At 36.2% G+C, this 16,463-nt stretch overlaps 1 protein-coding gene across 1 annotated transcript in view; it reads right to left on the minus strand.

The window, feature by feature from the left end:
* Positions 1 to 2,910: 2,910 nt before the first annotated feature.
* The window catches only part of KCTD8 (potassium channel tetramerization domain containing 8), a 97,722-nt gene continuing 84,169 nt past the window's right edge, over positions 2,911 to 16,463 (minus strand). Inside the window, exon 2 of the mRNA XM_068403941.1 lies at positions 2,911 to 3,458. Coding sequence (XP_068260042.1) covers positions 2,998 to 3,458 — 461 coding nt within the window. The 3' untranslated portion in view covers positions 2,911 to 2,997. The remainder of the gene's footprint in view (positions 3,459 to 16,463) is intronic.

Here is a 16,463-nt window from a genome sequence, read left to right on the forward strand (position 1 = left end):
AAAAGAAGACCGAAATGGAAAAAGAAAAAGCAGCTATCATAGAAAAGTAAGAAAAACAGAAGAAAAAGGGAAGCAACCACACTTCCCATGTGCTTTTAGTAGACTATTCTCTTGTAACACCTGGCAATTCCCTACCAACCTTAGCCATCTAACCACCCACAAGCTACTCTGTTCCACCAAATGTCTCACCTTGCTTTCTCCCTAATTACAGGCTGGAATCTGAAAACTGTAGATTAATAACCATATAGATAGGGCTGGAGCTGTAACTGGGTGAACTGGATGAAAAGTGTGATGGGAATTAGAGAATATGACCAAAGGATTCACAGGAGCTGTTGCTTTCTCCCACTCTCTCCGACTACACCACAGACCAATTTTTCACTCTGAAAGGAGGACAGTGTATACTGTGCAATTCCAAAACCAAACCACTTCCTCTTAAGATACCAGTGTGGTTGCTAAGGAACAGCAATGTGGTTTATCTGCCACATCACTCACATGCCTTGGGAACACATGGAAAGCAGTTAAGGTTATCATAAATCTTATGCTGCCCAGGTATTAAGATATGCATTAAGATAATATTCTGTTCTCCTCAAGAATGAATTAAAAATGCTCTGAGAAATTTTAGGTAGTATGTTAAAAGAAAAAAATTAAAAAGATAATAAAAACATTTATATACGGACAAATTAAAATGGAGGACAGGTCAAACAAACACCTAAGCATACCACAAGCAGTTACTGCATGGAGTACTGAGAATAATTAAGAAGGCAAAACAAATCTCCAAACTCAATGGAAAGGTTTAATGGGAAGGTTCAAGATGCTGTCTGAACCTAAAAGGTATCATCCCAGATGGAAACTTAGCCTAAATAAAGGTACCAGAAAACAGCATAAGGTGTGATAAGTGCAACGAAGACAGATTCAAAAGGCTAGAAGAAAACTCAGTGTGAGATTTTCAAAAGCTCTCAATAATAGTCTAACTTTAGATTAAATAAAAACAGAATTGTACCCACTGGAGGTTAGTAAGTCATGGCTAAATATCTGGAAATTTCATCAGGTAAAGACTAGGAAGCCAAAGACTAAAAAAGAGAGAGAAAGCAAATGCTAAACATGTCAAAGCAGCAAGAAACTTTCAAAAGAAGGAATGGGTCTTTTGGACCCAAGAGAAAGAAGCAAGCAAGGAACGTAAGGGCAGAGCTGAGAAGCCAAATGATTTCACGCTGGACTGCATCAGTTCAGACTGACTTATCCCAGATATACTCTTTAAAGTTATAAAAATATTGTCAAAAGACGAAATGTTGGAGCCAACTGGTTAACTGAGTAGGAGAGTAACTAGCTCTAGATAGGTTAAAAAAAAAAAAGTGAATGAAGTTGCTGAGCTACTATCAAAAGTATGCAGTCTTTTCTTAAAGTGGCCTGTTAGAGGACTGAAAAGTAATATAGGCATTAGGAATAACCTTGGAAATTACAACACAAGAAGTCCTCTTTACTTTAGCTAAACCAGTTAAGATTACCATCAGATGGAAAACATCTCTTCTGACACAGTTGTACAGTTCCTGCTATAGAACATGTACAGGGATGAACCCTTCTAAATGTGCGCATGTATATTTTGTGTGTGGGCACAGCAACAATTTCAAGTCTGTAAGAACTCAGTATCTCTCTTGCAAACTCCAGCGGTCCTCACCCATTCCAGCTATGGCTGCCTGAACCATAGTCGTCTTCTTGGTGTTGCAATGAGAAAGGTATTGATTTTTCTGTATCTGGGCTGAGAAAATAGGTTTGTCATATAGAGTTGAATATTCAGAAAAAACTTTTCATTTGTAAATGTAGTGCACTCTGATGTGATATTTTAAATCCTCTATTTCTAAGCTGATTTTTGTGAACTTGTCAAATTGGAACTGCTTTCAGCTCTGTTAGTAAAACCACTCAGTTTTTTAGTTCATTCCCCACTGCTGCTTAGCGTAACTCTCTTCCTCTTGGAGAGTCTGGATGGTGGTTCCAATTAAATGGCACTACCCTAAATATTTTTCACCCACCCTTGAAACGTGCTTTACATTTTGTTTCTTTTTCAGCAGAGTAATTATGAAAACATTAAACGATTTGCTTGATTCTATTTTTAAAAAAGAGAGGAGAGAACAATAGCCAAGAAAATCTACCAGATGGTTCTTGTAATAAATACATTAAAGTCTCTTTTATTTTTATCCAATTTTAGCGACTAACATAACAGAAACTTTCAGACCATCAAACCAGTTTTCACAATCTGTCATAAGTTTGCATTTCACAGAAATAATCCTGACAAGCACTAATAGATGAACGTTGTTGGTGCAATAATAAAACAGTATAAGGCATATTTACACCATCCTTACATACAGAACACTGTACACACAAAAAAATCACAGATCCAGAACAAAGTATATTCAATCCCTTAGACGTTTTACGTTTATAGGCTTCGTATCAAACAAATAATTCTCCAAGCAACAGACAACCTCTTGTTCTTGTGTGATTTATTTGTAACATTGTGCTCATGCAAAATAGGTATTTGCTTTATTGCATTAACATTGAAAGAACATTGGGAATTAGTTCTGAAATCAGTTCAATCGAATTTTAAACCCTGTTTCTCTTCATCCATAGCAAGTCTGAGTCATTTTTATTGGTGACATAAAATGAGGTGTTGACTGATGATTGAGATTTTTATTTGGCAAGTTCCAAAACTATAATGAAGCTCAACTGACTACAGTTCGGAAACCATCTTTCTTGACCATGCATATTTTTCTTTCCTATTATGAGGTGGTTTAGATGAGATGCCTTTTGTATTTTTTAAGTTTCTATCTTTTTATATATATTTTTAAAGAAACCATTTACTATCCAACATCCACTGTTCACAGAAAGAAATAAGCAGCAGGAATAGCTGTGGTGGCAGAGTTGGCCAGAAGGAGGACATCAGTAAGTTGTGGCAACTTAACAAACATCAAATGCCCCAGAGACATGTCATGAAAGAGTTGATTACTATAACCCATATTTCTGTAAGAGTTCAGACTGCCAGGGACGTTTGCGCTCTGGAAAGTAATCTGGAATGTGGATTTTTTTAAAATCTTGGATACATTTTCTCATTTCTTCCTCAACACTCAGCTTCTCACATACCTTCTTTTTGGAAAGATTTGTTTCTCTGGACTTGCTAACGAGAGTTTGAAAGAGTTCACTGTTCCTGCGTTTGTCTGGTGGTGGCATCCACTGCACTGGGGCCTTCTTAGACGGACGATCCAAAGTCAGAGTATTTGGCTGGTGGGCTGTGGAAGGCTGAGCGCTGGTGGCATTTTCTTGAGGGGTGCTAGCTTCCGAGTGGCTGTCACAGCTTGAGGTGGACAACTCGTTACAGGAAGTCCCACTTTCACTGCCCTTGTCCAAGACTTTGTCGTGCTTCCTTTCTTCGTGGTCTTGTTTGGGGGAAATGGTTCGCTGGGGGGGTCCTAATACAAGGCAGGAAAGAAAAAGTATTAAGCAAGCACTGGTTTACACAGCAAACTGATCAGCCACCATTTAGAAAAAAGTGACCCAGAGTCTTGGCTGGGATAAATTGGTGGCATTTCCTTTCAGTCAAAAGAACTATACCAGACTGGTACACATTTCCAAGGTCTGGTCTTACATGTGTGTTCAGTTGTTAAAATTCTCACTCCTGAAAATGTTTATGGCAAGAATAACTTCACTGCCTGCCTAAGAATCCGGGTAATGAAACGTGCATAATGCTCACAGATTATCTGCACTGGAAATCCCTGTGAGCAAATTTAAATGAGCTAGTTTGCTATTACACCCCAAGAAGTTAGATTTTGTAGTGTTATGAAAATACTGCCATACAATTTGCAAACTCTTTGCTTAAATAAAAATATTCCAAGGGCTTAGATTGTTTTTTTGGAAGCTCTTAACTCACCTTTCCAGAACAGTGTTTTTTTGGAAGCTCTTAACTCTCTTTCCCAGAACAGTCTACTGATATTATGCTCTGCAGATGTCAACTATGCAGAAGCCCCGGACAGAAAAAGAGTATTAATCCTAGAATAACAGAGAGATCGCTCACTACTGACAGAGTCTTCAGGCTTTTTTTTTTTTTTTTAATATACTATAGTGATTTCACTGCACTTCTTACTGTCAGTTATTATCCCAGACCTGCCTCAGTGCAAGCTCAGAATTCAGTTGTACACCTCTTACTACACAAGCTGACAGGGAAAAGGAGGTTATGAAGTTATCAGTGAAGAGGCACGCTGCAACAGCTGGGAGATCCACCTGATGGCCCATCAGCAGGCACTGCTCAGCACTTCACACGCCTGAAAGTCAGATCTAGGCTGTTATTCTCTCCAGATATCACTTTCGCTTTGAAGTCTTAAGCAGAATATGAATGTGAAAATTAGGTGGTAGCCGCTAAATCTGTACAAGTGTTTTCATTTCTGAAGCCTTGTTTCAAAACTCCATCTCTGAAGTGAAATGATACTATGCTGGCATCATATAAACGTCACGATCTTAATTTAGGACACTATCTAAAGCTCACAGAAATATCTACAGAGTTCAATTGGCATTGGATCAGACCAAAGGGAAAAATTTCAAAGATGTTTAAACATCTAAATGAAAATGAAGATCGGGACTTCAGTGGCAGTTGTGCATCTGCTGTGAATCCTGAAAGAGTCCAAACAGTTTAGGTATTTAAACATCTTAGAAAAACGAGATTATCCATACAGTTTCCTGAAAGCACCACCAGCATCAGTTAACCACTTTTGCCAGTACCAAAACTCAGGGTATGACAGCTCAACCTTGAGTTACTTGGGCAGAGTTGCAAGGAGTTTTTTGAGTCACTTAGTATTCTGTTTTTCAGAATTACAAATTAGAAATATAATTACAATTATAAAGAACGCAGGAGCAATGTGAACACTCTAGTGTATTTTTGACAGTGCAGCTCTATGATTCAAAGGAATATAAGAAGACTGCAATATTTATATGAGACACAAGGGAAAACAAAACAAAAACACAAAAGCAAATAAATAATAACCTAACAACCGCAGCATTCAACAACCTGCTTTGCTTTTGTTTTAGCCAGCATCCCGGGATGAAGTGCCACATTTCTGTAGTCCACCTAGAGAAACCCATGAATAATGAAAATCCAAAGAAGAGAGACAACAATCCATCAGGGCTTGTACTTGCATTATTTAGAGTGAAAAACACAAGTGATTTTCTACTTCTTTATATCAATCCCAAATATTTAGCACGTGGCTGCGGCAATTTCCTTCCTCTTTCTCCTCCAGAAATATGTTCACCTTCTTAAATAGATGTACATGCCTTCCTTTTATTGTTGTATCTGGCATTTCATTTCATACCTCAAACCACTATATGAATATGCTAACTCGAGAGTCAGCGGGCATTACGGAATTATTCTGGCTTTGCACCATGCGATTATAAAACTGAGTAGTTAATCAGATAGTGATTTCAGTATTGTAACTCTGATTTTCAATAGCATGATTAACATCAATATCTAATCTAGTTTACAATCTTAGCTTATTCAAATGTAACAACACACTCTATGACTAAGAAACTAATTTTCTGTTAGCAACACCTTGTAGACTTCAACTCTGTCTCTCCTGCCCAGTTTTTTGTTGTAACTTCATAAAGCAAGATATTCTTTCTAGTTGGTTTATTTACACTTACTTCTTTACTGGTACTCCTTGCTTCTCAGGAATGCAGGAAACCTGCAATGTACTAAGAATCTATCTCAAAAAAGCACTGAAATACACCTCCAAGAACATAAAAAATTCCATTTCCTGCTACAAGATTATTCGGGAGCGTGACAATAGGCAGGTATTTAAATGCTTTTTTTGGATCAGAGCCCTGAGATTCAGTACCTTACAGCACTGAGCTCTGTATGCTTCACTGAATCGCCTAAATTCATGATTACTTTAATCCAAACACAGGTTTCTCCCACACCTCTCCTTTTAAAAATTAAGAAATCCTCCCTCACAAAGAATTCTTTATATGCTCCTGCACTTCTTTCTCAATAGTGTGTTATTAACAGAAGCAACATTTCTGCTAGAGGGGAAGTTTTTCTCACGATATTTTCCACCTGCTGAAACCCAAAAGAATTTATAAATACATAAGAAAGGATTCTCAGAAGATATTTGTTTAATTTTCAACATCAGGGATTATCAGATAAATTTAGCTACCTCTCTAATTCAGAAAGCATCTCCTTATTGCTCTTTATGCTGGCACACTCATTTGCGGCCAGGATTGTGTGATGGGATGTTGTCTCCACTTTACCTTCTCAGCCCTTCCAGAATAACACTGAAGACCTTCAAATAGCTCAGTCTACCTGAAACTACTTATTTTCCCAGAGTGCAGAATAGTTCTTAAAAACTGAGAGAAAGTATACTTGCTCCAACATGCACGTAACACTAAAAAACTTCGCTAATTTATGATCTGTCCCTCCTGCTCCTGCCCTTTCTAGTATCTCCCAGCTGCTGCTGGTTCTCCAACTTCTCCCCCCGGGCAGTTCCAGTAGACACTGAACTTCCCATTTCTTCTTTTTCCTTTATTGCTCTTAAATAGCTTCCTTTCTCTCAGAAAGTTAGAAAGTGAGCTCACCCTTTACCCGGGCTTACTCACCATCTCTACCATGTCAGCTGCTCGACTCCCCAGTCTAGTAGACTTGAGAGAGTATCTCGAACACATTTCTCTGATCAGGAAGGCATATTACATTTACTTCAACTGTATTTATTCCTCATCTAGGTTTTGCTCTGCACACATTTTAGCCAATATTTACTGGCAGAACTGACTGACAAAATAATCACATGCAAGCAATTACTACAAAATATTCAAAGAAAATTAATTAGAAACTTATAGGCCTAAGTCTCTACAGTGAAAATCTGCTTCGTCAGTTACAACAAAACAGGAACCAGAAGTTCTCTCTGGCTTCCCCGTTGAACAATAACTGAGCAACAGAGCTCCAGTAAGGAACAGAACATGACAAATACAACTGCAAACCATCCACTGGCCAATAACTATTGGTTGAAAATTGTAACCAAGTACTTCTGGAAATCAAATAAAGCTTAGATAGGTCTAAATTGCTTGTGGGTATTCATAAAGTGCAATCTGAATAACTATTTGAAGATTTCTTTAGCTCTAGCTCCTGCAACAGAGAAAAATACCACACTGGAAACATTAAAAGCATAAAATAAAGATATTCTGCTTATCCATGTTTCAGTTTTTGTGTACACTTATTTTCTTAAATATTAATGCAACAGGCATAAAATAAAGAAAATTATATTCTAATGCAATTAACCTGACTGCTCTGTTCTCCTCTCTCTCTGTAAGTCAAATGCCCAGTTTATTACATGTGCAGTGGCAGATTCACGAATAAACTTCTTCCTCACTCAGCTATTTTATTCCTACAGTGTCTCAAAGATCATTTGGTTGTTTATAAATCAGTTTATTTTTACTGCAGAATGTAAAAGAAGTTGTGAACATGTGCATAGTTTGCTGAGGTTAGCTATTTTAATAACAACTATATTGACAAGAAGAACGGAAAATCTTAGCTCTGGAGTACAACAGTTACAGCTGGATGTAAGACATGTAGATAAGAGTTGAAGCTGATATAAGAATAGTCATTTGGAAACAAAACATAACCAACATTTTAACTGTGTTCAATATTCAGTACCTCAATAAGGAAGAATGGAATCTGTTAAAGAGATGCTACTTTTTACTGTTGGTCCAGAAAATATACATGAAAAAAGTGAAAGGATTCGAGTTTTATTAATCCCCTTGCCAGCACTATAATATTAAGCCTGTTTGTTGATTTAAATAAAAAAAATAAACCAATTAAAAACCCCCAACCAAACAAATGCAAAATCTTGAGTTTTTCTATGACATAATTTTAGTGAAAACAAAGTTATTGGGGTTTTTTTGTCTTCATAATTTTGTGTTCCTTCAAATGTACTTTTTAAAAACAAAACCTAGTTCTACTAGATATAGTCTATTGAATTAATCAAATAATCCAATTAAGGGTTCCTTTGAACTGATATAGCTATGAACATAAAGCCAAAAATTTTAGCAAATACTTTGTATTTATTGAGAAGTCATCTTAAAATCATTGCAGCAAAATTGTTAATAAAATAATGACATAAAAAAATTCCATGTTTTTAACTGATTTCACCAAAAATGAAAACAGGTGGGCAACAGGGTTTTAAACTGACTGATGATATTCAAAGGCTCAGAAATATAATAGCAAAGAGAACAAAAGTTATTTTTATTTGTATCTGTAAAAGAAATTATATCTAATCCAACAATAGTATTTGCATTTTGATTAGTAATTTTTGCGTGCTTAAGAATATTGGCAGTATGTGATTTGCACATGATTTTGCATGAAATGCTATTTTTTTCATATTGTTTTGCATAGGGAAAAAATTTCTTATTTTTATAGGCTACACAGGACCTTCAGTCTGGTACACATCTATGTTAACCCCCTGAATAAACTTTTCTTCTACCCACTATCTCAAAATTACATTATATTCAGAGCAAATACAAGATGAATCCTATTGTGTTTTATGATTTCATCTTAAGAATTTAAGCCAAATTAATTATAATTAACTCACAATCATAGAAAAAATACTCATCAAATCTCACATTATGATGAACTTATCCATCTTACATATCTAGGGGTTTTTTATTACCTTTCACTAACATTCAAAGTATTACACTACACTGAATGCTTAGAGAGAAGTCACCTGTGAAATCTGATGATAGGTTATGGCTACTGTGGGAACATTTTCATTACCAGACTTTTGAGTACTTAATATCACACTTCAATAGTAAATGATTATCTTTTATGTATAATTTAACTTTGATTTTATTTTTTAAAAAATTATTTTTAAGAGGTATAAAAGGACAACTCTAACCCCCTGACATTTTCTGTGGCATATTAATGATATTTCCAGTTTTAGAAGAAAATCCTGTTCTTAGAGCCCAGCTCAACACATTAATTCACTCCCTGAGACCAGCAATGGATTCAGCTTGCCTCTTACCACTAGAGCTGTAGGTTAAAACTAGCTTTATGGCAGGCAAATTTACAAGGGACTTCCTGACCACTGCACTCTGTCCTCTTCAATGCACTGCAAAATCAAGCTAAATCCACTGCTTGTATTTAGCAGTGAGAGTTTATGTAGCTCTTATTAACTCCACACATTTTGTCAAGGAAACTTTTCTACCTATTTTAGGTATTGCAATTTACATTTAACTTAATCCCATTGGGAGAGGGGAGAGAGGGAAGGCCATGCCCCACTTAATTTCTATTTTAAGGCTAATATGCAGGCCTACACAGGAATTAAGTGGCATGCAGTCCTTAGCTGCCTCTTTGCCTATGGATGAGTTTTATCCTTTACGAACATCCCAAGCAAACAATACCAATAAGTAAGTATACAATGGAGAAATATCTAAGTGCTCTTGACTAGCTCTGCTCTTGACAGCTTGCACTTATGGGAAAAATTGAAGAGTTCAGCGTAGAGATTTCAGCGGAACAAAACTTTGTGTGGGAGTCTTTATGCTGTGTGGTTTCAAATCACTTCAAGTAAAAAAAATATATATATATTCAGTTTCCAATCTGGGTCTCATCTGGTAAAAAATTTCAAACCACTTTTTGGATTAAAAGCTTGATCCAAAGAATGCTTAGTATATAATAGTGAAGTATTTTTCAGAAAGGAGGACTGAAACTCAGCATTTCCTATTTTTCTTCCTCCTTTTTGATGAGTGACAAATTGCTATGGATAGCCAAATGCTCACACTTTCATGTTCTTTGACTCAACTGAGGCTTGGCTTTAGTCAATGCAAAGTAGAATAGCTTCCATAAAATGAAGAGAACGTTCCCTTCACCTTCGAATTCTTCAGGGTAACATACTCATTTGGAAGAAGTGAGTTAACTTCCCTCAGGCACAAGAGAGAACTAGTATCTGGGAGGCTTTGATTTATTAATGTGCTAAGCCCTGAACTGTTGGGTAAAAGGCCAGCACTGTTGACATATCAACTTCAATACTTCGAGCAGAATCTGAATTTTATGTGATTTAAGAAAGCCAAGCAAGTCAGCTTGCAGATGAGACTGCCACAGAGAGGTCTTGCAAATCTCAGTAGGGCTTCCCTGCCATGAAGAATAGCACTTAGGTTACTCACATTTTATCAAAACAGTTTTGGAAATATGCCCTATGCTCTGGTAGAGCTTCAAATTCATATCTACAGGGTATGTAAATTGGTTTGGCTTCACTAACAAGCTGATTTTGAGCTGTAAGTCTGAGTCCAGAACTGTATTCATTTTAAAAAGTTTTAGACTTAAACGTTGACCCCATTCAAGTAAAAGACAACACGCTGTGACCTTAAGTTACTAAAAATTAATTCAAAAATAAAGCCTGTTCATTCTAGTGTGAATGAAAAAAAAAGGTCTTAGAAGGAAAGCAATTTAAAGGTGAAAGCAGAAAGGGTGAAAAACTACTGTCTTTTCTTAAAGAAAAAAAAAGGAAGTTAGAATGATTTCTATAACTTTTCAGTACTTTACTCGGAAAGCATATTTTTATTGGCATCCCTGGAAAATTCATCTTTAGATGAAGCCAGGCAAAATTGTTGCTGATAATACTTTAGTCCCCAAATATTTGAGCAAGAACATGTGAAAATACTATGTTCTAAAGAAGAACCTCACCGTAGACTTATCATCTTTGCTACAATATAGAAATTATAATAATAGGGTGTTCAATGAGTCATTGTAGACAAACTAAGGAAATTATGAGAAATTTAAAAAAACCCATGGTGATTATGAGAGACGAGAGCAAAATATACTCCTTGATTATTCTGAAATGTTTTACTACATTCAGAATTTAATAGGAAATGCAAATTTTCCCATAATACTTCCTGTCCTCTACTGCCAAGCCCATGAGGTATCTCACATGCTTTGATTCCACCACAAAACTTCAAAGTGGGAACTGTACACTGAAGTCTTCTTGGTAATGTTTAGGAGCACGAAGATTTTTAGGAGCGTTTATTCGCTGTTTCATGGATATTTCAATAGGAAGAATATGTCTGTGATTGCATTCTTGATGAAGCCTTTTATTTAAATCTCCTTACCTGCCATGGAAAGATAAAAAGACACTGTGTAGAGATCGTGGCTGTATTGGGCATAGCTCCCACAGGGGAAACTACCCTTTAACAGTGTTAAGCTCGATGGTGTGTGAATGGTTATGTGGCACTTGAAGTGAATGAACCAATTCATCTTTCAAATTAGGACCACATGCCTGTAGGTGATAAGTGCTTTGTTTCAAAAGAAAAAAAGAGAACACAATAACATAAAAATATTTTTCTGTCACATTTACTACCACCTGATGTTAAACTAACTTCTAGAAAGGGTACAGTAGAATGAGTTAAATAAATCAATGAGGAAAATTTCTTTATTTCCAGGCAGACTGTATTTTAAATATTAACATCATTCACAATATAAAAAGACTAATTAATATATTGAGAGGAAACTATTTTTGTTATTTGGAATGACAGCAAGATATACAATAAACAATCCTGCGCCCAACTCAAATTCATTAGATAATTCACCCTAATCTTGTTTTGAACAAACAACAAAACGATACTCCTTCCATTTGCTACTTTTCCAACTGGGTTTCGTGGTAGGTAAAACAGTACGTAAATAGGAGAGAGCCAGTGAAATTCTGACACGGACAATTTGTTGCATTCCAGTAAAACTAATGCAGAGTCCACAGCTTTTTATTAAATATATTAATCTGAAAATTTTGAAGTAATTCTGAGAAGTGTCTTTTCTTGGCAGATAAGCTAAACATAACAGGAAAGACCAGTAACTTTCATATCCAACTACAGAGTCACATATTAAAGATGATAATAATTTTATTTTGCGGAGTTAGAGGTGGCTACTGCACTAATGCTATGCTGGAGATACAAGAAGAAAATTAAATGTTTGGAATAGGTAAGATACAAGCTAAATCAACATCAAAAGACTGAATGTCAGGGAATCACCAATACTGCCAATATCCACCCCCTGTGTATGAAGCATGACAGATTTTATCCATTTCAGGACTGTATCACTAGGTCAATACTTTCCAGACAAAGATGTCAACCCTCCTGATTATCCTTGAAGAGACCACTGTTTAGCAAACAGATTGCAAGATCTTCTGCAAAATCCCAGAAGCAAAATTTAAAGTCTATCCCAGATAAAGGAACACTGTGAAGTTATCTAACAAGTTCCTAGCAGACAACACAAGCTTCCAGAGTCAACCAGATGCTTCACATTTTGTATGTAAGTTATCTATCTGGAGAAATAGGGCTTATTGAAGCAGTACAGAATTTTCTTCCTGAAGCAAACTCCAGATAAGTCATCGCATTTTTCAGTGGTGGTCATAACCTGTACTAATCTCCACTAACAGCAGAGTAATAGCAATGAAATACAAACACTACACTAGTAGCAGCCAGACTGAGCTTGATCTTGAGATTGGAGGGCTTTGGTTATTTTACAATGAAAGCAATTTGACACAAATGCTTTTTACATGTAGAATGGTTGAATTATTGTCTCTCCACCTGTAGAAATATTTTTCCCTTGCCCCAGATCTGAAAATGTAGGTACTTAAAAGAATGTTGATGCTTCAAGGAAATCTCAGAAATGAATGCATTGGTATACATGACAAATGAGAACAACTTCCCTAAAAAGCATGCCTCTTTCATAACTTCACTTGCTACAGTGAATAGTCCCAATTGCTTGTATTTTAGTAACATCTCAGCAATGTCTGGTAGATGTGTTTGTCATTCATTTCCAAACTGTAAAGTAGGTTCTTGCTCAGCTCTGTATGCTAATATTATTTTCATTTTTTTGACTGGTTATTTTTCAGTGGCTATCAGTTAAGAGCTAAAATCTTTTGTACTGTTGATGAAAAATGCTTATTAGTTGCTTATTACATGCAAAGTTTCCCCTTATAGAAAGAGTTAATTGATATTAAAGTCCACCAAATTATCTCAAAATTATTAATTTGGCATCTGAAAGTTAATAAGACTTATCTAGAGTGATATTCTCAATTTACCACAAAAAGGAGTCAGGAGAATGGTATCAAAAGCAGGACATTTTAACATGTTGCTCTTATAAACTCCCCTAAGACTTCAGTGCTTCTTTCCCTTAACTGTTGCTGGCAGAAAGTTTACTTCATTAATGCTGATCACTGGAAGAGTGACTCAGACCTCAGTCTTCCAGCTCCCACTCTAGCCCTTACAGCTAAAAGGACAAGTACATTCTTATTCTTTCAACACCAGGATACTGAGCACTACTAGAGAATCTCAGTGTCAAGGATGCAAATGGCTTTAAGTTGTTCTTTCTTAACCATTTCCTTGAAATCACCTGTAACACAAGCTTAAAGTTACAAGAAGAAAAAAAAAAATAAAAGCTGACAACACACTTGCAATCGCTTTATATGGGCAGAAGTGACAAAAAAGAAAGACAATCACTCTGTCTTCGCATTGCAGAAACACATCCCAGATGAGTCTCCCTCCCAGGATTCACAGGACAAACTATAAATGACTGCCTGACCCGTGGCTTTAGAGACTCAGTTCTATTTCCTACTCAGTGTCCTCAGACCGCATTCAGCGAAAACAGCTGTTGGGCTGGGGAAGGACACTGACTTTTATACCTCTGTTTTTCCCTGATACAGCCCCCTGATTCTTGGGGGTCCCTCTGAGGTTGCCAGATATTATCATTCCCCTTCCTCACTCCCTTCTCCTTTCTTCTAAAGACATATTTATTTGTAAGTCAATTGGGAATTTCAGTCTGTTGTCAACCATGCTGCTGGCAGCTGCCTTCTGCTTTGTAAATATTAATATTGGTTGGGCATCTGCTCAACTGTGAAATAGTCTTTTAGCCACCGGGTCTGTGTTTGGCAAAGCCCTAATCAGAGTTTCAGGCAACATGAAGCTGAATCTCTTTCCACCCAGATAAGTAACGCTCTTCTTTGAACCACTCACATTTCGTTTTTCCTAAATTAATTTTAACTTCTCAGCCGTCAGATGTGGCCCTCTCTGTGGCCACATAAATGCTTGTGACAGAACAAAAGGCACCAGAGGGATGAGAAAGAGTATTCAAGGGGAGGGACTGCACTTTTCAGTGATGGCTTATGGCAATTTGAAACATACGTGAAGCAATTTCTTGCGTTCTTGTGATATGCACATACATTAAATATATGGACTTAATAATGTCCTCATCAAAATACAGTTTACTTCCATTAAAAGTACACATGGAATGTAAAAAATGCCCCCTCAAATAAAGTCTACCAGTCAGTATTTCAGTGGGACTTCGGGGATTCAGTTACTTCCAAAATCACTGCTTCTCTCTTAGAAGCTCCAACATGAGTTAAAGCAGAGGGAGAGTGATTAACACAGCAATTTCAAGAATCTTTGTTTTGATATTTTCTTTTAAGAAAAGATAATTCACAACTCATTGGTAAGAACCCTCCTCTTTGGGGACTGTTGGTGGCCTCAGTCTTGGTTACTTTGTTCTAACAGGATGAGCAACAGGAAAAAAAAAAAACCAATAAAAAAGGGACAGGATCAACTGTCACCTTTGTGGCTTGCTTCCCCATTCAATTTCAGATACTAAATAAAATTTTTTCCTCAATAATTTTTATTTCTATTTGTCTAGTATCATCTCACATTACTTTGCTTTGTCAATTACTTTGTCAATCACTTTAGATAAAATGTGAACTCTTCATTTCTTCCTTCCAGCTCTTTCAGTTTTACAGGTTTCTCTCCTACTGGCATGCAACATAAATTAATGTTAATGTGAATTTACAGAATGTGTATAAAACATGCTAGCAGAAAGTTGTCAAAATACCATGCACTGGCTTTGGCATTAGAAAAAGTCTCATATTAAAGAAATATGTCAGACACCAGCAATCTTGGCAGGCTTACATGATACTTATGATAATACTTTAGGCAATATGCAAGTGCAAAGCAATGGGAAACGCACACATGAATCAAGTCTGCATTTTACTTTTGATTACTGAGAACTAGCAGTGAATTATATGAACTGGGTAAGAGTCCACAGTGAATTATCCTAAGGGTTTCAAGCCCTAAGAGGGAAGCAATTCAGAATATACCCAGATTATATTTGTATAATTTCATGCCTCTCCTCACTGGTCTCTGGGATAATAGAAACATCTCAATCTGTAAGAATTCTCTGAAAAGACCAGAAATGTTTGCTGAAAGCTTTCCCTAAGTAACAGTGACGGTCACCAATGAGGTCTTTCTCACTTCTGTGTACATAGCATGAAGTACATTTCAGACTAACACTTTGACTATACCAGTGTCATTCAGCTGTTTTTATCATTAAGGTCTGGTATGTGAAAAATAAAGTAAACCAATATGAAATTAATGGGGCATTCCATCCTAAACTGTGTAAAGACATGCCAATAATAACACACTATCTTTAGATCCAAATTCCTAGATCAGCCTTATGGAACATTCAAAGCATTCACTCCAAGTAAAAAAGCTACAGAAAATATGAAAACATATGCAGAAAACCAATCTTATTTACATGGTATACATTTAAGTAAAATAGAAATTATTGAATATGTAAAGGATAATGAATTCACTCTGCACACAACATCTCGTCCTCTGCAAAAAGCAAAAGAGTTTACAAATCATTTGCATCTAAAAATGTTATATATCCATGCAAACAAAATATTATGACTATACGACATAAACCCACAAACAGATAAAAAACTTGAAGGTTGAATTCATTAAATGAATTCTCCTTGGGAAACCGTGAAACCACTCAGATTACAACTAAAGTATAGCAAAGATAATGTGAACTTCTTAACAGAAATCCTGAGTATTTGCAGAACACACTACACTTTTGACAAGACAGAACCAGCAGCATTTAAGGGACAGGACTACACTGGTCAAATTTAGAAATTCGAAATATACAGGGATTCCTAACAGTAATATTTGAAGACTGCAAAATTTCTTCAGATACTTCTTAGATAATACTTGACGATAAAAGTAATGTTATGTATCTTGAACTAACCTAAATGTTTCCTCATCGCTTAATCCTATAAAAGTAATAAAAAGGAAAGTCTAAAAAGGATTTACTGCTATTACTGAGGTGGTGGTTGTTATTAATATTAATTTTATTTCCCTTGCAGAGTATATGTTCGAGTAATAGGCTACATTGTGCATAATGTAGTTGGGCTGTATCGTCTTTAATTAATAGATGACCTTTGCCCTGAACAGGTTAAAATCTAAGAACAAGACAAGAAACAACAGATGGAAAGAGACAGGCAGATGGGTAAGTATCAAAAAATGAAGTATTGGTCAGCACAATAGGCTGGTTGTCTCAGACCTCCAGGTGTCTAATCTTTTGTCAAAATTTGTATGAGCAGCAAAATACCAGAGAGTTTTAAGGAGGATTT

This window comes from Nyctibius grandis, chromosome 6 (genome assembly GCF_013368605.1).
Source record: "Nyctibius grandis isolate bNycGra1 chromosome 6, bNycGra1.pri, whole genome shotgun sequence".
In the NCBI taxonomy this organism is placed as follows: domain Eukaryota; kingdom Metazoa; phylum Chordata; class Aves; order Nyctibiiformes; family Nyctibiidae; genus Nyctibius; species Nyctibius grandis.